Source organism: Calypte anna, chromosome 2 (assembly GCF_003957555.1).
Source record: "Calypte anna isolate BGI_N300 chromosome 2, bCalAnn1_v1.p, whole genome shotgun sequence".
NCBI classification, from domain to species: domain Eukaryota; kingdom Metazoa; phylum Chordata; class Aves; order Apodiformes; family Trochilidae; genus Calypte; species Calypte anna.
In genome coordinates, this window is record NC_044245.1 from 84,885,220 (window position 1) to 84,910,701 (window position 25,482).

At 40.8% G+C, this 25,482-nt stretch overlaps 1 protein-coding gene across 1 annotated transcript in view; it reads left to right on the top strand.

Annotated features, from left to right (window-relative positions):
- Positions 1-1,236: 1,236 nt before the first annotated feature.
- INO80C (INO80 complex subunit C) overlaps positions 1,237-25,482 on the top strand; it is a 38,968-nt gene continuing 14,722 nt past the window's right edge. Inside the window, exons 1-2 of the mRNA XM_030445696.1 lie at positions 1,237-1,548; positions 24,822-24,932. Of these exons, the coding sequence (XP_030301556.1) occupies positions 1,414-1,548; positions 24,822-24,932 (246 nt within the window). The 5' untranslated portion in view covers positions 1,237-1,413. The remainder of the gene's footprint in view (positions 1,549-24,821; positions 24,933-25,482) is intronic.

Sequence of the window (25,482 nt, forward strand, 5' to 3'; positions counted from 1 at the left end):
AATATCAACTTCTTGGACCTCTGCCTCCCTACAAGGCACACATGAGGCAGTATCTCATACAGCTGCAGCTAGAAATCCATTAGTCAGGCATTGCACAGGGATGGCTCAAGCAATTACAGTAATAAATTGACCAGTATGTTGAATGCAGGTACATGTAAGAATCAAGAAACTAAATCCAGTTTTATCAGCCATCAAGCAGCTTGAGAACTATCTGCAACCCCATATTACCACCAACCAGTTCTTTGGGGTAGGGTACGAAACAGTGAAAACTGTGAAGCACTTTGGAGCACAGTCCGTATCACCACGAATCTAATTCTGTTGCTCCAGTGAACATTACTCCAGATTCCAACAAGATTAAACAAATTCTGGACCAGAGAACTAGCCATGTTAAAACGGGGTGAAACCAACCACATCTGCAGCAGTATGAATTAACCCAGAAAGACATTCACTGTTACCTGTAGTCGTATTTTGAAATCTTTAATGAAAACTGCAAATACTTGCAACTTGTATTTAAAAAATTATACATTAAGAGTGGGCAATAACACAGAACATTAAAAACAGCTGCATGTATTAAGGCAACTGGTAAAACCTGACACATTTAAGACTAACCGACCCTTCTTTGGTCTTAATGCGTTTTACATAACCTTTACCTCCTTTCGGACAGGTTTCAGACAGCAATTTCCTCCATACACAACACTTCTCCAGGGTTCCGACTACACCTTTTCTGCAGGGTTTCCCGAGCCCCACACTAAGCTTGTATCGTCGAGTCTTGACACAGCTTTTTATTTCACACTTCCCAAATAACTGCACGCCGCGGGACTCAACCCCCCGTGATACACGGGCCTCCGCACAGCCCTGCACACCTACTGCCTCCTACGGTTCTTCTCACCTCCCAGGCAGAGGGACTACAGGCCGAGCCCGGCACCGCGCAGCCAGCCCAGGTACGTGCCGGCGCGCACCCCTCGGGGGCCGGCTCCGTCGCCACATCCCGGAGGGTGAGAAGAGGCCCCGCCTACCGGCGGCTTGGCGAAGCAATAAGGAGACACACTGCTTCTTACGGGCTTCTCCCCAGCTGCCAAACCACCGAGTCGCCCGCCTCCGGAGGAAACCTTTACAAGTGGCGGCCAAAGGGCCGTGCCGCCCCCCGTCCCTCCCCGCCAGCGCCTCTCTGACAGGAGTCGTTGGGGGGGAGGGAGGAGGGCGTAACGGGAGCTCCCGCCGCTGCCACCGCGCATGCCCGCCGCGAGGCCCGGCAGCGCCCGCTCCTCCGCTGCGCGTGCGCGGGACGGCCCGGCGCCCGGTGCGAAAGAGAGAGGTGGGGGAGGGAAGGGTCTGTCGCGGTTCCGTCCCGTGCTGAGGCCAGGCGCGGAGAGACAGGGAAGGGGGGGCGTGGTAGGGGGTGGGAGCGGGGAGATGGCGAGCCTGATCCCCACGGCGGCCTCTTCTCCCGCTGGAGCCCCATCGCGTGGCAAGAAGCGCCCGGCCAGTCCGGGTACCGGCAGCGCCCCGTCCAAGAAAAAGAAAGTGACGGCACCGGGCGGCTCGCAGGTAACGGGGGCGGGGCGGGCAGCGCGCATGCGCGGCGGTCACCTCCCCCTCCTCTCCGCGCATGCTGGCGGGGGGCGAGAGGAGAGGGCGTGCAGGGTCGGCGGGGTTGTTTAGGCAGTGCCCGCTCGCTGTCACCGTTCCCGTTCGTGTGCGTTACCCCCCTCACCTCCGCCCTCCCGTACAGCTCCGCAGCCTCTGTGCCCTCTGTGGCCCCTGGGCCCACTACTGCCTCTCGCCCGGCTTCTCACGGCCCTCCTGCCTCCTCGCCGCCAGTCCCGCCCCTGGACGGCCTGGAAGCTGCGGAGCTGCAGGGGAGAGCTGGCTGCTGTAGCCCGCCGTTGAGTTGCGGGGGCTCTGATGGTTCTTTCATGCAAGGGTTTGAACGCCGGGTTTCACTCTCTTATCTCCCCTCGAGCGGGGAGGTTGTGTCCCTTCTGTGCATACAGCTGGCCTGGTGGTATAGTTCTCATGCCTTCTCCAGTCAGGTGTGTAACAAAGAAGCCAAGCTAAACCGAGATTCAGTTAAAACTGTGTTTAAAATCACTTAACTATCAGAGGTTTTCCTGTGTTGAGACTATTTCATCAAGCTGTCTCGCAGTTTTTCCATGCTCGCCTTCAGTTGCTTGCCTTATAACTGACATTATGGCACACCCGAGGCTTGTATGTACACCTACATGCACAAACTTGTGATTGTTCCCGATGATGGTTTTAATTTGAGATAGCTGATCGGTCATGAAGGAAGAGCTAGTGCTGGAAAGAGCACGATTTCACAGCTACCAGTTCTGTTGTGTGCTGCTCGAATATAATGTTGCATTCTGGCCTTCTCCCAGTTGAGCTAAGGGGACTTAAGAGGTAAGTGTGAGACAAAGATGTAGGCTCAGAGCTTAAGTTTTGGGGAATAGGGCCAGCGGAGGAAGAAGGGCAATTAATGTATCTCCTAACTTCCAGCACCAGTCACAGCATCCTCTGTGCTGTAACACCATGGTGCAGATCCACACACCCATGCCCAGCTGATGACATCTGCCCCTTGATCATGAGGTATCATCTCATGCTCCAAAACTAAGCCTCAGAAAAGGTTCAGAATCAATGTATATATGACATTTTTATAGTCTTTGGGTGCAATATGTCTTGGCTTACTTCTTTTTGAAGGATTTTTATAGCGAAAATGGTAAAAAAAAATTGGAAAAATGGTTGTCTGGGTTTTTTTGCCTTCCAGAAATGATTCGTCTCAGTAATATTTAATGAACTATAACAGTAGCATAACTACAAAGGATGCCCTACTGCCAATTAGGTTGCTTGTTTTCAAATGAGCCATCATATCAGGGGAACATTTCTGCATTTTTCAGCAAATCTTCTCTCCAGACAGTTTAAAGCCACTGTGCACATGCTAGGGCACAGACAACAAACCCTTCCTCTTTCTGAGTTAACGCTTTTTTAACACTTGTTTTCACCCTTTGGAATTTACGTTATTTCCTTTTCTGCTTAGCTTATCCCTAGGAGAGGGAGTACAAACCATAGGGCTGAATGTAGCTAACAAGCTGCACTGCGACTGGGAAAAGTTATTGCCTCGCATGATCATTTTTGACAACTCTTTCAAGCTCTGCTAGAATTAGCAGCCTGGGTTTCCAACGTGGAGACAACTGCTCTGTGTGTATACACAAATACAATATTATATACTTACATGTGTATAATATATTTTATATTTGAAGAACTTCCCCAAACCCTGGAGCCTCTGTTTTCTGAAGTTCACGCCAAACTTAAGCCTCTGGGCAGCTTCCAGGATTATGAGACAATCTGTGATTTCTTAAACTGGGTTTTGATAGTGTGTGATAAACAGTTGTTGCAGTTCTCACAAGCGATTTCAGTACAGAAAGGAGTAATTTCGCAACATTACGTCCAAGTCAGCATACACATTCACTGACTTCAGCACTGCAGATCAATCCCATAAGGAAAAGAAAAAAATGAGTCTCAGGAAATGTGTAACCTCAGGAATGGGACAAGAAACAGCTCGTTGATCTTCCAGTAATCACATTCAACATTGCTGACTAGCTCTGGAGTGAGCCAGTTTACAACAGAAATGAAATGGAGGCTTTCCATTTTTTTGAGTTAGAAACATTGATCATTGGGCACTTTCTTCTGCAGTACCTTCTTTAATCTTAATCTCCAGAAATCCTTATGAAGTCCGTGGTTAATTGCTGAGTAATGTGCTTTTTCTGGATGAGGAAACCTGCGACACAATGAAATACTCAATAATTCTAGTCTGCTGAGCTATTCAGAACATAGCCAGTCAACAAGCACTTAATGCTCCATTTTATAACTTTGCCAATCTTTAAGTGGCTCAGCCAATTAGGGATTAGGTCATCTATGAATTTTAAATATGTTTTCTGAATATATAATATACCCTATATCCAATCACTGTGGGATTTGGATTTTATTTTAACTTTTCCACTCCAAATTCATCTGGCAGTATGATACTTAAATACACACCACTGTCAGCACAGGTTTGTAGGTAGCACTTGTTACTCCTCTGGCTGCTAATTTTCCTAATTAACCCTTATGATATTTTTAATAGCTTTTTAAAGCCTATATTCTGCCTTTCAGAAGCCAAGTAAACTGTCACAGGTCAGCACAGAATGGTTTCTATTTCACGTGAACTGACGCTGTATAGCAGAAAAATAGTGACTTATTTCCTCAGTTAATTAGAAAACTATAGGTATAAGGATCCCTACTGAGACATTAGTAACTGCTTGCAGAAGTCAGCTTAGGATCTGGGGACTCCCCATTATATTAACTGGTAAATTCTGCAGAGAAACCTGTGCCTAGCTTTTATGAAAACACACTTCTATGAAAACACACTTCACTTCGTGCTAGCTGTGAATTTACCCACATCTGTGATTCCATCACTGTGAAATTAAACAAAAAGGAGGTTTTGTAAGTTTTGCAAATCACATAGCTTGTTTTTCTTTCACATGCCTTATGTCACAAGTAGCTATCAGTGCCTGTGTTGACAGACACACTGGTCTAGTAAAACTGTAGGTTTCTAAAAAGTGTTTGTCTATATACAACACATTTGCTTAAGCATACCAATGTAATCAACTAGTTTGAGTAACTATGTACTTGAGTGTCCTACAAGAAAGCATAATTATCACAGAGCATGCATACATTTAAAATTCCAATTCTGATGATGCTTCTCCAACATATGAATTGCTACTTTCTCTAGGATACACTTTCGGAACATTTCCAAAACACATTCTTCATCATTTGTATGAGTTACTGACCCAAAGGTATTGAGTCATGTTTGTTTTGGAAGCCCATTGCACACAGGGCTTGTCAGTCATGTCTACAGAAGGAGACACATTTTGGGGGGGATATAATGTCTGCATTTACCAAATGTAAAATTAAAAAGTGAGTTTACATGAAAGTGTGATTACAAATTGATTACATCATTTTCATTAGCCTTATACAATTATTCCTCTCATGTAGCTGTGCCACTGAAAAATACCTCAGTCTTTGCTGCAGCAGCAGATTTTTAATGCTGAGGATTGTTATATCTATTAAATGGAAACATTCATGTGTCAAAAGCAATGCTGTTCACTGGTTTACATAGCACTGTTCTGTTAGAGGTTCTTGCCCAATGATTTCCAATAGCTGCTGTGCTGGTTCAGCTGATTGCTGGCTCTTGTGTAGACTTGTCTCCAGGTCTCCTGTCTTTTTAATTACTGTCACTTAACCTGGGATAGAATCTTTGACACAGATCTCAAAATGCCAGCAGTTCTTCTACCTTAATGTTCACTCCATTATTTTTATAGATTATACAGCAGCAGGAAGCTTTTAAAATAGTATATTCTACATTAAAATGTAAATTATGAAAGGAAATGCTTATCTGTGACAGCCAGCAAGCTTAGAAGACAAAATTTGCAGTGAGATAAGAGACTGATTTGGGGGAAAAAAACCCCAAAGTGTCTGATTTTATCAGTGGACGATTAAAGAAAAAATAGGCTAAATTTTTTTTAGATATATGCATATTTGCTTACATTATTTGTCAAGCAACTTCAGACATTATGAATTATAATAACTGCATTTAAGAATTGCATCATGGTTTGGCTTACATTTTGAATTGATATAAACAACCTTGTGAACTGCAGAAATACACAGAAAATGCTTTTTGCTACCTTACTTTCCATCATGGTAGTAGCAGCAGGTCTTGGTACCATTTAGAAGGTTAAGATTGAACCTCCTTTTCTGCAATGGTACTTAAGAGTCAAATTATTAAATATATTGATTTTATGTCTAATTGTGAATATTGCAGCAGCATAACTGGCAACCTTCATTTTATGTAACTATCTCTTGTATGCATACTTAACACTGAGTATTTCTTGTTCTGTGCTTAAAAACAGAAGCTGTAGAACAATATCAGAAATCACAATTGTCAAAATGTTTTGAACTTATCATCCTCTTAAATAAGCCTCTCCGGAGGGCAGATTTTGGCCTTTTCAGAAGACTGCTACAGAGTGTACCCCCTTGAAAACAAAGGGGTCCAGGTGGGATGGGTGTACTTCAAGGAGCAAGTCCTGAATGCACAGGAGCAGTCTGTCCCTGTGTGCTGAAAGGCAGCCTGGAGGGGAAGACAACTGGTCTGGCTGAACAGGAAGATATTGAAGGAAATTAGGGTTAAAAAGAGAGCTTGCAGTCTATGGAAAAAAGGGCTGGCTACTCAGGAAGAGTTTAGAAATATAGTTAGGTCATGTAGAAAGAAAATTAGAGAGATGAAGGCACGATTTGAACTCAATCTTGCCACTTCCATTAAGGATAACAAAAGGTCTTTCTACAGACACATCAAGGGCAAGAGGAGGGGCAGGGAAAACCTACATTCTTTGTTGGACTTGGAGGGGAACATAGTTACTAAAGGTGAGGAAAAAGCTGAGGTATTTAACACTTTCTTTACCTCGGTTTTCAACAGTAAGTCGGGCTGTCCTGAGGACAGATGCTTCTGGGGCTTGTAGAGAGAAATGAGAAGCTGAGTAGCTCCTGTGCAATCCTGGAGGGAACAGTTAGTGACCTGCTGAGCCACTTGGATCCTCACAAGTCTATGGGAATAGACAGATCTACCCCAAGATTGTGAGGGAGCCTGGGAAGAGCTTGCCAAGCTTCTCTCCATCATTTACCAACAGTCCTGGATCACTGGGGAGGTCCCAGATGATTGGAAGTTGGTGAATGTCACACCAATCCAAAAAAATGGACAAAAGGAGGACCCAGGAAACTCCTTGTCTGTCAGCCTGACCTCAGTGCCTGGCAGGGTCATGGAACAGATCATCCTGGGGGCAATCACACAGCACCTACAGGATGGACAGGGGATCAGACCCAGCCAGCACGGGGTTAGGAAGGGCAGGTCCTGTCTGACCAACTTGATCTCCTTTTATGATGAGGTGACCTGCCTGGTGAATGAGGGGAAGGCTGTGGATGGAGTCTGCCTGGACTTCAGCAAGGCCTTTGACACCGTCTCCCATAGCATTCTCTTGGAAAAGCTGTCAGCCCAGGGCTCAGACAGGGGCACTCTGTGCTGGGTTAGGAACTGCTGGAGGCCACCAGAGAGTGGTGCTGAACGGTGCTGATCCAATTGGTGGCCGCTCACCTGTGGTGTCCCCCAGGGATCAGTGCTGGGCCCGGTTCTGTTTAATATCTTCACTGATGGTTTAGACGAGGGGATTGAGGCCACCATTAGCAAATTCTCAGATGACCCTAAGATGAGGGGAAGTGTGGATCAGCTGGAAGGCAGGAGGGCTCTGCAGAGGGACCTGGACAGACTGGAGAGTTGGGCTGATTCCAATGGGATGAGGTTTAACACCGCCAAGTGCCAGGTCCTGCACTTTGGCCACAACAACCCCATGGGGAGCTCCAGGCTGGGCACAGAGTGGCTGAGAGCAGCCAGGCAGAAAGGGACCTGGGAGTCTGGATTGACAGGAAGCTGAATGTGAGCCAGCAGTGTGCCCAGGTGGCCAAGAAGGCCAATGGCATCCTGGCCTGGATCAGGAACAGCGTCACCAGCAGGTCCAGAGAAGGGATTCTGCCCCTGTACTCAGCGCTGATGAGGCCACACCTCGAGTACTGTGTCCAGTTCTGGGCCCCTCAGTTCAGGAAGGAGATTGAGGTGCTGGAGCAGGTCCAGAGAAGAGCAAGGAGGCTGTGAAGGGATCCAGCACAAGTCCTGTGAGGAAGGGCTGAGGGAGCTGGGGGTGTTCAGTCTGGAGGCTCAGGGGAGACCTCATCACTCTCTACAACTCCCTGAAAGGAGGGGGTAGCCAGGAGGGAGGCGGTCTCTTCGCCCAGGCAGCCATCAGTAAGACAAGAGGGCATGGACTTAAGCTCTGCCAGGGGAGGGTTAGGTTGGATATTAGGGAAAATTCTTTACAGAGAGGGGGATCAGGCATCGGAATGGGCTGCCCAGGGAAGTAGTGGATTCTCCATCCCTGGAGATATTTTAAAAGAGACTGGATGTGGCACTCAGTGCCATGGTCTGGTAACTGCAGCGGTAGTGGATCAAGGGTTGGACTTGATGATCTCTGAGGTCCCTTCCAACCCGGATGATTCTGGGATTCTGTGAACCTCCTCTCATGCACAACATGAAAATAAAAGGAGGTATGCTTAGAACTTCATTTTTTTTGCAAGTGTAAATGAATAATTATGTTTTACACTCTAAACTGAAGATCACCAGATTAGTGTTCTCAGAGAGCTCTATGTTCAACAAGAAGACTTAAATGCATACACATTAACGTGCCTAACTGTTATGTTTTCAGAATCTGTCCACCAGGGACAGAGAGCTTACCCTAATACATAAATAGCATGGAATTGTACTGTAAATCATCACTAAATTTAATCAATTCTCCTGTTCTGCTATTTTACCAAGCCTATCACTGTAAGTAGGAAACCATCAAATCAATTTTAAAATAACTTGCTTTTAAAGACAGCATTTGATCTGGCTGTAATTTCCTGGAAAATGAGGCTAGGGAGAATGGGTTTAACTACAGAACAAATGAGTACTGCTGCAACTACTGAGCTGAACTGCTGCTCTCACCATGTTTTGGGCTGGTACCTTCTCTAGTACATCACAGTACAGTAACTTTCTGAGCTGAAATTAAAAATCATGTAATTAGGAATTCAGACCTTGCTTACAGACGTACTCAATCTAATACTTAATCTAATGATTATAACATCATACCATATAAGGCTTTCTGTAGCAGTAAAGTTTTATTGTTTTCTTTCATAGTTTGAAATTTAATAAACAGGTTGCATTTCTACCAATCCTCCTGCCCACAGACATCAGGCTCTTAATACTGCACGATTGTAAGGAGATATAAGTACATATCTAGTTGCCAGTTTATTAAAAATCTATCACATCATTATGCTCTAGACTATACTTTTTTTTTTTTTTAACCACCTCTCAGTCCTTAAGGTTATGACAGTAACTGACAATATATTCATTTAACCATTGAAGCAGTGCCAGTCTGAAGATACTGCTTACCTGGAACAGTATCTTTAGAAGAGGTAATGTGCTCCCAGGGGATGCTAACTCAGCCTTAATCTAATTGATATAAATGACACTTTGATTGGATAAAGTATAGATATGATTAGGTGCCATTGAGTGCTAGTTACTGATACAAAGAGCTGAGGTGAGCTCCTCAAGTTCAGCCACTTGCACACTGATTCACAGCCCTACCCAAGAGTTTGCTCTTAAAAAACAAACTCAGCCAGTTTCAAACAATGGCCGTGTCCTTACAAGAGTTTTAACAGGCAAATTTTAAAATGGGATGGCTGTCCCACAGGTAGGTACACACTGGTATCACAGACCATGTACTCTGCACATCACCAGACCACAGAGCTCTGGAAATCCCCCAAACTCACAGTTCTCTGTGTGAAACACTCAGTCACCACTTACATCTCCTCATCCTTTCAAACGCATGTAACCACAAAGATACTTTCTGCAACAAAGCAGACTGTGAACAGTTGAAATACTAAGCATCTTTTCTTCCCTGGGGTTTCTGTTCTTTTCCCAAAAAATCAGCTTATTTTCAGGCAATCCACTAATGAGCCAGAATTATCCTAAGGTAGCAGTTTTTGTCACCGCACATTTGAAGTCAAATCTGTTACAGAACCAGAACTCTTCTGGTCCCTGATGGGGAAAAATTATAATTGAAAGACAATTAGCATATTTTGTAGGGAAATCTGGCAAAAGTTATGTGTGATTTAAGTTTAGCATTATTTTAAAAAAAGGGAATTGCTTTTATAGAGGAATCTAAATTAAAAGGTAAACTGTCAAAACTGAGAGCTAAGAATTGACTTTGCTGACATTTATCACATATTGAAGGCTTTAGATGATCTGTAATCATAAAAGTATGTGAATTTCTAAACCAATCTATGCCAGTCTCAGAGAATTACCAGTTCCCCAACCACATGTGATTAGATTTTAGATTTTTGGTAAACACAGATGTGTTATGTTACAGAAAGGCAAAAGCATATTGGTACTATCTTTTACTGTGGGCATCACTATGTTGGTGGCTTTGGTTTTTTACCCTTTCCTCCTTATCCTAGTAGAGGAATTTTTCCTTTAGATAACAGAAAACAGAGAGTCTATGATCACGCTTAATTTTAGGAATAATGATAAACTTGCAAGAAACAATGAAGATGGTTCACTAAGAAGATAAATAGGATGGTTTATTTTTTGAAATAGCAAGCTGAAACACTCCTTGCATGTACTTTATTGTGACATTTTGTCTGAGAGCCAGTACTCCTAGAAAGTTATCTCAATCCATTTAGCACACTGAAATGTTCAGATTAACAAAAGAAAACTTAGAATAACTTAACTCTCCAGGTACTGCAGCTCTGAAGAGGTGTCAAGCTGGCTTTTTTCACATTATGCATGTGTTAAGTAATAACTTAAGTTCTTGCATTAGCAAGGTATTAGTAGTTATATAAATGTATTATTTTTGTATTAGAAGGGCTAATAGAAATATTAATTTGATAGCCTGTGAAGGTTTGATTTTGAACACATTTTTTAAGCATACCAAGAAAACAGAGTGGAGACCTCGTTTGATACCTAGACCTACAGACAAAGCCATAAAAGTTGACACAGTCTGTGTTGTGAAATATCCGGGGCCCTCACAGCAGAATTCATATCCATGAACAGCATATCTTGTCTCATTGCAAAGCATCCCAACAACTTCAAGAGGCATAGTTAGGCAAGCTAGTGGCTTCTCATGGTCTAAAAGAAAAGATTCCCCACATTTCTTCTGTCTTCATCACCCTTCACCTCCAGAAGTGTCAGCTACATCATCCTAGTGTCTGCATCTATTCAGCTTTGGTACTCACCAAATGGGCCCAGCCACTGATAGAGGCCATCAGTCAGACAACTAACTTAACCAAACCTTCCCCTTCTCCCAGGAAGTTGCACTGATTGTCTCCTGCTGCTCTGCTGAACTGCTCTGGTTCACAGGGAGGTCTGACAGGTGTTGGGGGTAGCATGAGAAACAAAGAGGACCACATGGCAAAGAAAAACACTTTACAACTACAAGCAAGCTACCTAATGAGATCAGATACTCTTAACTGCAGGTTTCATTAGTTGACTATAACAGACTAAGTTAAAACTGTCACAGTTCAAGGTCTGATTCACCAGTAGATCCACTGTCCCTGCTTGTGGGAAGACTTGGAGAGTAACAGCTTCAGCTTTCATACTGCTTGTCTGTCAGTCTCTTAAGTACCTTAGAACTGATACTATGAACTCTGTCAAGCTCTGTGAGATGCTACCGAAATAAACTAGCAGGAAATACTAAGGGCTAGTCCTAATTCTACTTCTCCCTGAAGATATAGGCACTTGAGATTCAGAACCACAGTTACAGCACTGATACTGCTTTTTGTATCATATGTCCTTACAAGTGCTTGCTGTCCCCTCCATTTGAAGTTAGTCCTGTTCCTGCCACTGGCAGCATGGATTTAAACTCTCTTTTCCCCATGCACACGCTAAGCACCAGGCTGGATGCCCATGGTGGAAGGGGAGTGAGTAAATGTTTCCTTTTCTACAGCCAAGGATGGAGGTTCTGTCTGTTACAAGAAGAGGGAATCCATGGTCTGTTATTAAACACATCTGTTAGAATGATCTGCTAATGTATTTTTGGTATTTATTTCTGTTAAATGTTCTGTCTAATGATAATTTTAATGCAAAATATCCAGCTGTGCCAACAGGGATCAGAAATCTTTTCCTTCCAAACTCTAGCCAAAAAGCTAAATAGTCATGCCATGTAACAACATGTATTTATGTTGTAATAAAAATGCATCACTGTTAATTCAAGAAAAAAAAATTGAAATGAATAGAAGGAAACTATTTTGTGAGTAATAGGTATTGAAACTGTGGAATCCATCATTGTGGGAGGGATGAATATCTGTAATTACATGGTTTGTAATCATCCTACCCCAGGATGTAAGTGCTGGCTGACTCCAGGAAAAAAAATTGTCTTTGCTGATTATGAGACCCTGCTGTCAATAAGGAGCATTTTGAGGAATTAAAAGAAAAATCCTTTTGTAAAGCATTGCAGGCCATTTCTAGGATCTACCACATGAAGAGAGACTTCTAATATCATATCTGTCCCTTTATCCTTTATTAAAAAGAGAAAAATGAATTGTTGTATATCGTATGTCCTTAATTTTCCTTAACAGACAGAATGCAGCACTTTGTGCTTCTGTGCACAACCTGCCTAATATTACATAAAATCTGACATAATTTTAAAAGGTGCCTTATGTTGCAAACATCCACAAGCTTAGAGGTGAAACCTTCTCCACAGTTGTAAGCAAGTTAGCTTTTTTAACTTTCCTGTCCTTATAGTGTTGGCATGCTTGTAGCACTACTTGCTCCTGTGTTTGTAAGGATGCAACATGCTTATCATGACAGCCTTATTTTCTGCTTCCCTAGATTTATGCTTTTCTGATGTAGTGAAAGAACGAGAAGGGCAGAAAAGGGTGAGATGCCTATGACAGTGCATAATTTATATGTGGTTTACAGGTAGGGATAGTGTCACTTAAGTGGGATGGCTGGAAAAATCAATCACACTTTCAAGCAAACAAGAGGGCAACCAGGCTGGTGAAAGGACTCGAGCACAGATCCTATGAGGAAAGGCTGAGGGAGCTGGGGCTGTTCAGCCTGGAGAAGAGGAGGCTCAGAGGAGACCTCATCACTCTCTACAACTCCCTGAAAGGAGGGTGTAGCCAGTGGGGGGTTGGTCTCTTTTCCCAGGCAACTCTCAGCAAGACAAGAGGGCACGGTCTTAAGTTGTGCCAGGGGAGGTTTAGGTTGGATATTAGAAAGAATTTCTTTACGGAGAGGGTGATCAGGCATTGGAATGGGCTGCCCAGGGAAGTAGTGGATTCTCCATCCCTGGAGATATTTAAAAAGAGACTGGATGTGGCACTCAGTGCCATGGTCTGGTAACTGCAGCGGTAGTGGATCAAGGGTTGGACTTGATGATCTCTGAGGTCCCTTCCAACCCAGCCAATTCTATGATTCTATGATTCTAAGTCTCTTTTTCAAATCTGAAAATGAAACTAACTTTCCAAGCTAAATACAGAACAAGCACTTCAAGTTTGATTATGTATATATCAAGTAGACCATCTTTGGAGAAGGGGTCAGTGGCATACCAGGAGTATGAGAGGTGTTAATCAGAGAAGGGAGATAGTAGTATGAAAATACACATCAACTAGGAGAAAAAAAGAGGGAGTTAAAACCCCATAGGAAGCTGCGTCAAAGTTATGCTTCTTAAAAAAATCTTTCTACTGAGGCAGTGGTGTCTTGGTATGGAGTCCATTCAGAAACTTGTCTTACTTTTCCAGATAAACAGGTACATTTAAGAAAAGAGGACCCCATTGCCTACCAAGTTTGTTTCATTTATGCCTGGATGGTTTCAGGGCATAAATATAACATCAAAATACTGCTGAAATGGAACATCCAGAAATGAGGGCAGTAATTAACCTGAGTTATATGACTGCTCGTGACCAAAAGAGCTTTTTGTTAATAAAATCAGAACTTTTTGTTTTATAGGATTTATAATTAGGGAGATGGAGAGTTGCTCAGAGAGCTGTGGAATCTCTGTCCTTGGAAGTGTTCAAGCCCTGCTGGGCAAAACCCTGAGCAGCCTGGTGCAAGGTCAGTTTTGACCCTATTTGAGCAGGCAGGGGGACAGTGACCTCCTTAGGCCTCTTCCAGCCTCAGTGATTCAGCGTTACTGCGTCTCATTTCAGGCATATGATACATGTGCTTACCCTCTCCCTAGACCATCAGACTGTCCTTCCATAGGCAGGTCAGGGTCCTGCAGTTGGAGACTTTTCCCCGTGGTGTTTTAATGAAGCCGAAAACTCACTGAATGCATTTCTACAGTGTTCCTTCTCCCTGTGCCATAACAATGGTTTCCCAGGAAGGAACAGCACAAAATCAGAGTAAGAGAAGGCCATTTTTCCTTGACAAAAGCACAGTGTGTTCAGGCTTCTCAAACCAAAGCATTTATCTGGAAAGTCCTTATCCTTAAGTAGATTATCTTTGTTTATTTAGTCTAGAACTGGCAGTGCTAGTTTGAGTTTCACACTAAAAGCCTTAAATTTTCTTGTCAGAAACTCCATTTTCTCCTTGATTTTTGTTAAACCTACTTATTGCAGCCAGATTGCCTTTTGTTGCAGCCACAGAACTTTCCTTTTTATCCACCTACGTCCTATCTGCCCCAAATGTATTTTTTTTTATTTGTTAAATAATTAATTGTGGGAACTTTTTAAAAATACATCTTTAAACCAATCACAAAATATGAAATACTATGTTTTCCTCTCACCTATGATCAAGGATGTGATACCAAAACTTCACTAATTCTAATGTAGTGGACAAGTAAAGTCTTTTAATAGTTGTGTTCTGTTTCAAGTCCAGCATAAAAGGCAGTCAGAATACAAGCGCATATACAAAAATCTAAACTGATGCTTTTCAGATATGCTGTAGTTCATCAGTTTCAATGTATCCTATCAGGGTGAAGTTTATGGCCACAGAACTTACATAGTTGAGTAAACAACCACCTACTTGTACAAATGTTTTTGCACAACTGTTTCTGAAATTTGTCTTGAAATTCACATCACTATACAACTTTGTCTTCCCTTTGCCTTCTGAGCAACCTCAAAACAGTCTACAATAGATATTTGTATTACCTTATCAATTTGCTGTATGTTTATTTTGGTTCAGTCGTCACAGGAGGGAGGGAGGGGATGTGTGTGTTGGTTTCATTATCCAGTTGAATGTAAGTATCCATAGGATAATGCACCTAAATTTTGCTGACTACAGGAGACCTGGTGTGCTGTTCATAGCAGGAATGCTTGGTGTTGAATATGGGAGGTGAAGTAAAGTGCATGCAGTATTCAGAGCATGTACAGACAGATTTTTTTTTCCTATAATATGAGACAAAGAATAACAAAGACCTTTTTTGCCTTAAAGATTATTAAAAACTAAGGTATAGTTTCTTTTCTTGTCCTCTTTTAAAGACGTTTGGAGCATGAGCTACAATTCCTGCCCTCTGATATGTTATGCCTTTGTTAACTTTTTGAAGGTTTGTAAGAAGAATAAATAATATTCTCAATTGCTTTAGAAGGGGAATTTTCCATATATCACTGTACCTAATGTTTGTCTTGCTGATAGGGTGTTTGGGTATGACAAACAATGCTTTGGATACCTCTCCACAAATGTAAAAACCTTCTGAATATCCTTAGATTGCAGTGCTAAGCCTTTGCAGTATAACTGCTAGTATTTACTAATGCATCATGGCAGGATAGTATAGTAAGTAGAAAACTAATAAAAGCAGAATTTTTATCTAGTTAAAGTGACAAGGCAGACATAAGTGCTAAAATGTGCAAAAATTGGGAAAATATGAAAGTAGACTTCTGTTTTCTGTGTTGGTTTACTTGTTAGTCCATAACATCTGAATGTAAAATTTGACTGTTCTAATTCAGATGTGTTTTTCCTAAGAAAAACAGAGTAGGAACTCTGGAAGACCAATACATCCTATCTTTACTCAAACCTAATTAACTGCTTTTCCTTGAAGAAATGTTTTGTCTTCGTTCCTTACTCCAATGTTGTTTCCTGTTGAAATGGATAATGTTTTACAGAATAAACTATAATCAGGAAACTGAGTTTTTTTGCAGAATGGAATTACTTTCCTGTCAGCTCTAAGAGCTGATATCTTTTTGCTTTCCTTGTCCCCAGTTACACGCAAGTGAATGGACTTGGATCCTTCTCCTACCTTGGCTGCAACCGATTCAACAGAAGGATCTTGATACGCTCCCTGAGCAGCATTACAATGTTAGCAGCACATGAGCATATTGTAATCCTCCAGTCTTTTCTTCTGAAATACTTCGACCTTAACTGTTCTATATCAAATGATGTATTTTAAACTTTAAGAAGAAGTTTAGCCAAGTCCTTGACTGAATTGAATTTTTTCTGATAGAGAAAGGAATGTACTGGCAGTTTTTATAAAAATTCAATTGTGATTTACTCTAGTCTGCTTTGGTAGTATGCTTTCATCCATTTTTGATCTTAAGGGCCATCAATTTAGAAGGCTTTTTTTCTTGGGGAATCAAAATATTGTTAGCTGGGTCGAGTTTTACCTTTGGTGGAAGTATGAACTTAGCATGCTTTTTCATGCCATGTATACTGAAATTTTTAACTCCAGAACTGCTTCAGCATGCCATTCAGCTCAAGAATTTGTCCAAGTTACAATTTTCTTAATAAAGAAAACTGTCAAGTGTTATAAACAAGGAATATTCCCAGTCCACCAAGTGAAATCTAAAAGTGAGAGATCCTTTGCAATTATTTAAAGCCGAAGGGAGTTTTGTGGCAAATGCAAATTAAACCAAGCTTTTCTGGGATAGTATGAAGCTATTCACAGTTGTGTCCCAATTACATTTTATTTGAGGGTTTTCCCCACAGAAAATAGTTTGGGCTTTTTTTCCTTGAAATATCTGTAAGTTATAAAACTTTGTCTATCATAGTGCTTCAAAGTTTATAAATGGAAAAACATGTTTGGCATCTGAAATCTCTTGAGAAGAAATCAAAGCTTTTTATTGAAGCTTGTTAGTCTCTTTCTGCGTTTGAAGGTTTAGTAATTTTGAGAAGAACGAAGTAAACTTGAGTTTTTCTGGATTTTTTTTTTTTCTTTAAGCGAGCAGTACCAGTATGAAGGGAGTTCCTATGTCATGAAATTGCTAGGTCCTCTTCCCCTAGGTTTTGAAGAAATGTGGGAGAGGTGGGAAGGTAATTAAAATCTTATTCTCCCTTTGGCTGCATTTTTAATTTTGAATTCAAGCCCTCACACAGCATACTACAGCTTTGCTTTAGGGTGTTTTATGCCTCTATCAAAGTGACTGAAGTAATTATCATTTTATACATTTTGGTAAGTATTTTGTCACTGGAAGCACCAGTGCAGGTGAATGATAATGGTTTGAAGCTCCAGCAGTGATGGGACCCTAAATGAGAATGTCGCCTTTTAATCAAGAGCACTCAGAGTCTATGCTGTTGAAATGCCCTACAGAAAACATAGAGAAGCCATCCATCACTATGTGGCAGTCCAATCTTTTAGTGCATGAGTAAAATTTTATTCAGCCTTTCTAAGGCAGTTAGAATATAAGATGTTTTAATTCCCCGCAACAGAGCAGTGTGAAAATTCAAAAGCATAATGTACAGGTTGATTTCTGGACAGCTTGTGTCTTCATGTATTATCTTTGTTTCTTTAGATTGCAATTGAAGCATTTTCCATGTCCTGCTTAAAACACCTCCCCCTTCCCTCTTACACACCCAGCAGGCAAGATCATTTCTATATTTTGGTCATATGTTTGAAATTAATTTGTGTAGTTGGTTAACTCTTGATGCTCTGTGGAAATACTCAAAAAGTTGAGGGAAATAACTGCTGCTTTAGGAAGGACAGATATTTTGTTTTGCACAGAAAAGTAGTTTGACATGTGACTCAGAAGTCCTCTGGGGAATGCTTGGAGAAGCTGAAGTATATTTATGACATGTACATGGAATTATAAACAATTATTATCATAATTCCACAATCTAATTTCAAGCTTTTTATTGTTATGTTTGTTTTTAACAACACTCTCTCAGCTTTCTTTATAAGTAAAAGCACCAGCAGCATCTGAGGACAATGTAATTTCAACAAAAATATTTTTGTTGTCAGACATCTGGGAGATTTACTTTGACGTCAATGGAAGCAGAAACCTGTTCCAGGAACCTTGTATTTTAAGATGAGTTGGCAATGATGAATCCCATTGACTAAATGGACTTACTCCCCATTTACACTGCATGACTGACTTACCCACCCTTCTAGCTGCTTGAAAGGAGGGACATTGGTCTGCATTGTACTTAAAACCTGTTCTTAGCTAGCTACTACTCAGGTTCTTTGTTTAGTAAATGGAGTTTTTCAGTACCCTGTGGAAATAAAATTTGCTGTGAATATGCAAGATTTGCTTTTTCCCTTCCTGGCATTTGAGCATTGCCAAGCTAAACTACTTTTTGTCCTACCCCAAATTAAGGTAGGACCTGTGGAGGGAGAACTTCCCTAAAATGCTAGTGCATACCAGAGCACCAAAAGAGAAAAGACTGTGGAAAATGTATCAGACTTCATTTTAGTGAGTGAAAAGGAAAAGGGAAAAAGTTTTTCCTGCAGAATCCAAGAACCAGAAAAATGCAACCAGATGGGGAAGGCATGTTTATGCATGTTACTGAGTAAGTCTTTCCAGCAAACCTTTCTATGACTAAAGTGGAGAGAGTTAATATTTTTCAAGAAAGTGCTATTTCTTCACTCTTACATTGGTATTGAGTCTTCAGTAAGCTTGCTTTCAGAAATGCACTATGCTAATAATGTTGGTGATGAGAAATTTTTAGCTATCATTTTAGCTTAAGCATAAGCACATCTGATTCTGACACTTTTCTCTGAATTGTTTCCAGCAATGTCAAGAGCTGCCTTTTTGCTGCCAGAGTGTACATGTTCAAGTTTTAATGGGTCCTGTCATGTCATCATGCAAAGTTAAATGAATTAAATATTCAGAATGTGCACTTGTTACATAGTGAGAACTAATATATTAATCAAAGAGCTTCATATATGTTTCCAGTGTGAGAAGTATTAGCTAGGACTCTGTTAAATAGCTGACATTCAAACACTACTTCCAGTTTCAAAAAGTCTGCTTATATCATTGCTGCTGTCATCTAGTGACGTTCGTGTTCTGTTTCCACATGCCATTCTCTCTCACTGTAATTGGCTGCTAGTGAAAAGACAGCTATTATCCATCTAGTTTATAAATTACCATTTTCTTCTCTGAGCGCATGTCACATCTGTGTCAGGATGTCACAGAACCTAACCACAACTAAAAGCTGAGCTATTTGCTACAACTTGGATATTGCAACTTTAGAAGTAATCTACTGCAGGAATAATTAGACAGACATCATAACTGAGGTTGAGTTAGAACAACTGTATTAGTGAAATTAAGAATGTCACTGTAGTACTATTGTGATTATGAAAATCAGCTGCCTAAAGTAAGTAAAAATAGCTTAAGCCATTCATTGAACTTGACACACAAAGGTTGGAGGCAAGTGGGTTCCTCAGCAACCCAAATTGGGCACGAGGGTCAAAGTTACCAGCAAGTGTGAGGGTCTGATTTAGAACCAAACCCCCCCTTATTACTTATTTTTCAAGAGACATACAGCCCCCTAGTCATAACTTAAAGATCAAGTCAGATCAGAAATATTGAACACAGAAGGAAAGCCAAACCAAAAATCTATATATGTAAAGCAGCTTAGAACAGCTTCATCAACAATTGCTGTGCTCCCTATAGTGTTAACAATTAATGAATGATTAGCAGAAAACAAAACAGACAGAGAAAAAAAATCTTTACACGATTGGTTTTTCTCCCTTCAATTAGAAACTTCCTTTCCAGTTCTTACGGGATTTATTTATGCATTTAAGTTTTGCTTTACCAACACACTGTTCAGTTTACCTTCTGTTTTTAAATTCTGTTTTGCCAACCAACATCTTGTGAAAATGGCCACAGATGAATAAAGTGTACCTTCACTGCTATTCACTTTTTTTTTTTTTTTTTTTTTTTTTACCTAAGCCATGACAGGCATGGTATGGAGTGATAGGATGCCAGAAATGCATAAATTTATGTCTTTAACTTTTATGTTTCATGGGGTTTAATGTTTTTTTTAATACCTCATTAAATACTGTTATTGTAAAATAATGAAAAAATATTATAGAATATAATGCAAAAGTAAATAATTAAGAAATGATACTTCAGCATATATGAGTTATTCTGTTATACAGTTAATCCTTGCTGGGGTGGTTAGGGCAGGGTAGGATGATTCAGACAAGCACTTTCATCATAAGCTAATTCTGCCTGGTATTTAGTCCCATCACAGACACCCATCCCAAACCCCACAGTGCTGATTCCACATAGAAATAGCCAAAACAAAGAAGTCAGCTTTCATGGTCTACAAGTTTTGCTTGTTCTCTCCCTAAATAAAACCAGACAGATGGAGGATCTTTGGAAATCATGTGAAAACCAATACATCTGTGGTAGGGAATTTGGAACAGAATATCCTGAAAAAAATTAAAGTACCAAAACCCTAAGATTAAAAGCAGCCTCCCAGTGTGTTTTCTCCCAGTACACACAGTATTTACAGTAGAGTCCAAACTAGGCTCATTCCTGGGGTTTGGCTTTATTCAAAAGAAACCAGTGTTAAGGTAGGAAAGCTCAGCTCGGGTCTCTTCCCCAGACTTGGCTGCTCTTACAACAAACCTCTTAGAACTCCCAAGTGTTTGCTGCAGGTCTTCACTTTCTCTTGCTTAAATCTATGCTGTGTCCTAACCAATCCAAGTCCTCAGTCAGCTTCCACACTCAGTGACTGTCACCCAGACCTAGTAAGTAATGGGGAGGACTGTGTCCTTCTTACCTGGGATGCACTGAATACTCAATGAAAAGAAAGATCTCATGAAAAGAAATGTGAAAAAGAAGCAGCACCCTCCACTATTTCTCCAGTCTACCCCAGTAAGGATAGAGGTTGTCAACCTGTCACACTGTGGTTGCAGCTAAAATGTAGTCAAAGCACATAAACATAGAGGTAATAAAAGGGAATGCAGAGGGAATAAAATCACACAAATGTTCCTGTAAGAAGCCTTTACCATGCTGTCTACAGCATGAAATTCCAGCTAAGGTTGCTCTGCAGTTGGCTAAAGAGGCTACTGGGAGGAGGAGGTGGTAAGATGAGAGGAGGTGGCAGCACTGACCACTGATGGAGGTCAGCAGCCAAAGAAAGACTCAATGGGAAGGGATGAACATCATTACTGACAGTTAATTACAGCCTTTACTGTAGCATTCTTATTGTTATTTGGGGTAAAACTAGTGTAAGCATGCTCAGCTGTACTGAAATCACACCTTCACTTGCCAGTGCAGATGCACCTTGTAAATGTAAAGCCACTCCAAAGTCTTTGTTGTTACAATCTCCAACAGCCTATGCAGCAAAAGATATACAGCTTAATGACTACTGTAGCACAAATTCCCTGTAGCCTTAGTTACATGAAGACACAGCTTAGTTATAAAGTGCACATTAAAAGCTGCTTGACTGTCTCTCTCCTTGAAGTGTATATTGAGTTCCCCATAAAGGATGTTTACATTACAAGATAAGTTAAAAAAAAAAAAAAAAAAGCTTTACAGCAGCTATTGTGACTTTCAGCCCATAGTTACACTTTCTTTACTGCCCTACTGCAAAGCCTTTGGATTTATCCTAGAATGCTGGGGGTGAGGGAGATAGCTGAGAGCCTGGCTGGGTAGGGAAAATGTCCTGAGGACTGGTTGTGAATTGGGCAGGAAGGGGAAGTAACCCCACATGTGACTGAGGGTTACAGCACACATTGAGCAGCTCCTGTTCCCTGGTGACAGGAGCTTCCTCACTGCGTTCACGAGACTGCTGGCGCTTCACTGGAGTGCAGAGGGGATCTGAAATCTTTCCTGTTTGTTTGCCCCAACACATGACAGTGAAGAATGAACTATATTCCAAGTTAAACAACCAAGCAAACAAGCACATTTGGGAGAGATGGTTGAGTTAATGCTAGAAGTTAAAGCTTATCTTTATTGTACAGTAATTGTTCACTGAGGAATCCTCTCTCAGGCTGTAAGTACTTTGTGTTTTCTATCATCACTTCATTAGGCGCTTTCAGGAAGGGCGCCTTTTGCAGTGCGAAGGCAGAGCCATATTGGTTAAAATTCATTTGGCATCTCCCCCTTGCCTTTAAAAATCTTTCAGAAACCAATACTGGAACAAAATAACATCTCTTATGCTTTAAATTCTGACATTTTAAAACATAGGCTAGTCAGATCTCTAGATTGTTGAGACACTTTCAGTTTGCTGCTGAAGAAATACTGAGGATATCAGCTGAGACTTCTGCAGGCTGCATGGAAAAATCATTTCAAAGCTCTGTACTTGCCAGGGTTCACTTCTTTGTGCAGCAGCACATTATTCTGGAAGCAGTGCTTCCACTTAACTCTTTAATTTTTTTTCCAGAAAGAAAAGGACATTAGTTGAATATCTGCCTGCCATAGTGCTACTGCTAAAAATAGGAAATTTCATACAAGCAATGCTGAGTGAGGGAACGAGCATGCCTCTGCATTGTGCCTTTATCTCAGTTCCCAGCATTGCACTGGAATCATAGTGTTTTCTTCTCAGTCTGTCACAGGTCTCTAAAACCATGGTATCAATTGCATACCACTGTGATATGCAAGCTGCTTTACAGTCCTGCACACCAGCCTATATCCTTTGCCTTGGAGAGTAAACCACTGTTCTCAAATTGTCCATGGCAGGTCCAGAAGCTCCTGCTGGGACTGCATCTCAGTGGGACTGGAGAATGACTTGGCTATCTATGTGGCCCAGAAAAGCAGCAGCTGCTGCTCTGGATCCTGCTGCCTCTGCCACTCTGCCAGGGATGGTAGCACAAACAAAATTAACATCTGGCTTGTAATGTGAGGTATCTCAACTCTATTAGCAGCACTAATACCTGAAGTCCCTTAGGCATTGGTCTGGAAAAGAAATGATGTGTACATTCAGGAACTGCCTTGCCAGCAGATCCTTACTTTTCTAGCACTGAATCCACACAGAAAAACCCATGGAAGTCAATGAATGTAATGTCTAAATGTACCCAGCTGCAGAAATTAAGGACTACATATACAAGGAAGGTTCTTCCCATTTAGTGATAAACAGTTTCTATTTGCTTCATCTTAAAATACTTAAAATAATGTTTTGAGATATTGCTGAAATGCTACTCAAAACATGTTTCATGAACAACAGAATACTTAGAAGAAGGTTACTGAAGGGGAAAAAATGATAAAGCAATTAATAAAAAACTGTATGGTTGGATTTAAAAAGGAACAAGTGGCACCAAAGAAAAGGCAGGAATGCTTGGAAGAATAACTGAGTGCTGATTGCTCCACATAGAGAGTTCACACTGATAATAAGCAGTATCATAGGTACTCTATTAAAAAATAATCTTGTATCTGAAGCCTTGTCTTTCTCAAGATTGACTTTAATGTTTGCTGCTGAAATTCAAAGTGATGGAAGCTTGCATGTACAAGAATATAGTTTGAAACCTAGCAGGTCACTGTATAAAGCCACTTTACTCAGGATTGTGGAAGATATTTTCTCTGCTCACTGTGACATCACGCACACTTTTCTAAACATCCATCTGCATTTCTTCTGTTTCTGTGGCAGTCACAGCCTTGTAATGTTGTCCTCAGCAAGGAAAGGATTGAGCTTAAGCTACAGACTTCAGTGTTGCTTCCACTGACGTTATTATGGCAATATGCCTTCTAATATAACCTTACAGAGGACTGACTTGTTTTGAAAATAGTCTCTGTTAATACATTTTATTTTAATAAGGTGCTAGAAACAGGACTGTTTTCACTTGAATGTTTCTTTATACCATACTTTGAATATTTAAGACCTCTCTTTGCTATGTTAAAACAGCACTTTTGAATAACTGATGTTTTTTCCTTAAAGAGGAGTTCAACTTGCCTAGTTCTTAATCCTGTAATTACTTTATGCATGTAGTTAAGAATATAAACACTTCCCTTGTAACCACATGGAGAAGGTTATGCTGAGTTATGGCCTTTGCTATATAGTCTTAGCTTTTAGAGGTAAATTCATAATTCACTAAATAATAATGATCCTTTTTTTCTCCTACTTACAAGTATTTTATCAACACAGAAGGTTTTGCAGTGCAGGCTTTCACAAGAAAACATTTTTCTGTTATCTATCTGAAGGTAAAGAAACATTCTAACCACTTGTTCAGTAAATACTGATTTAGCTTTTAGCCAAGCTTTTTGTTATTCAAGAAAAAAGAATCAAGGTATGAAATCCTATTGATTGAACTGCCAAACCCAATGGCAAAATTCTCATTGGTTTCAGTATAGATGAGGATTTCAGGAAGAACATTTATGTGTGTAGCATGGGCTGGTTCTGGTAACATGGAAACTTACAGAGTGCACACAAAATAAAAAAAAACAAACAATGTAGACTCAGCCCTGCAGAAATATCAGAAATTGGTTAGACTGCCACACATTTTTAGCTTTCCAGTCACACACACCTTCTTCAAATGCTCTTCCTGCTAAATAAATAAACCATAAAGAAAAGCCTAGAAAACACTAACTAGTAGCAATGTATATTTTGCAAAGCTTGTATATAAAATAATACTGATAATATTTTTTTCCTTTCAGTCCTCTCTCAAGAATGACTGAAACCACATATAGAGAATAAACTGATTAATCCATTATTCTTCAGAACCTTGACAAAAAACTACAAATTTTATATATTCCTGTCCTATAATACTGGACATTCTGAAACAAATCCAATATACGTTTCTGCTGTTTCTGGTTTCATGCTGTCTTGAACTTTATCATAGAGATGGCTTTCATCAATACTGAAACAAACCTTATGCTGTTCTTACTCAGTAGGCTTTGGCCACTCTGTTCCCCTCCTCCCCTTTATGTGTCTTTTGTAAAGTGCTTGACAAATATGTTTCATGCTTTCCCACTGCTGGCATGGCAGCATCTGTAGAGATTCAAAAAATCCCAAAGGCTAAAAAGCCAACAGGTAGGTCATACAACAGACTCCAGTTAAAGTTGCTCAGACTAGTAACAAGCAATAACACTATTTTTTCCCTCAGAGTGCAGGTGGGGAGGCCATGAATGAAAACAAATTTCTGAACACAGACTCCAGCACAGGATCAGTGGAAACAACCGTCCGACCATTACCATTTAAAGATCCAAACTTCATTGTAAGTATAGTGTTTTAACAATTTGAGATTCTAAACTCTTCAAATAAAATATTAACTAGGATTGTATTTAACCATATTGCTAATACAACTATTAAGATAAGTCAGCTTAACAGCCAAATAGAAGATTGGCAATTTTTAAGAAATTCACCTCAGGCTCCTGCCGCACTACAATCTGAAATGTGTACTGTATTATAGCATGAAAATGGCACCAGTCCAGAGGCAGAACCATTATATTAAGTTCTGCAGCAGAGTCTGAAAACCTGCTAGATCAAGGTAAGTGCAGAAGTTTTATGATGTGGTACCTCACGAAGTGCCACAGCTAGAGAGGAATAATTTGTACTGTTGTGAATGTCAGAATCCCATCTCCCCGTGCCTAGCCAAGGCAGGCAGCAAAACAATTGAACTAGAAATCAGCCAGTCATTAGCAACTGGCATTTTACTCCTCTTCCAGTCCCTGTAACTCTTAACAGACCTGTGGTGTCTGTTCTTCCAGTAATTGCTAGATTTAAAAGCAAGTGCCCCATGCTCCCTGGCCTGCTAGCATTCAGAA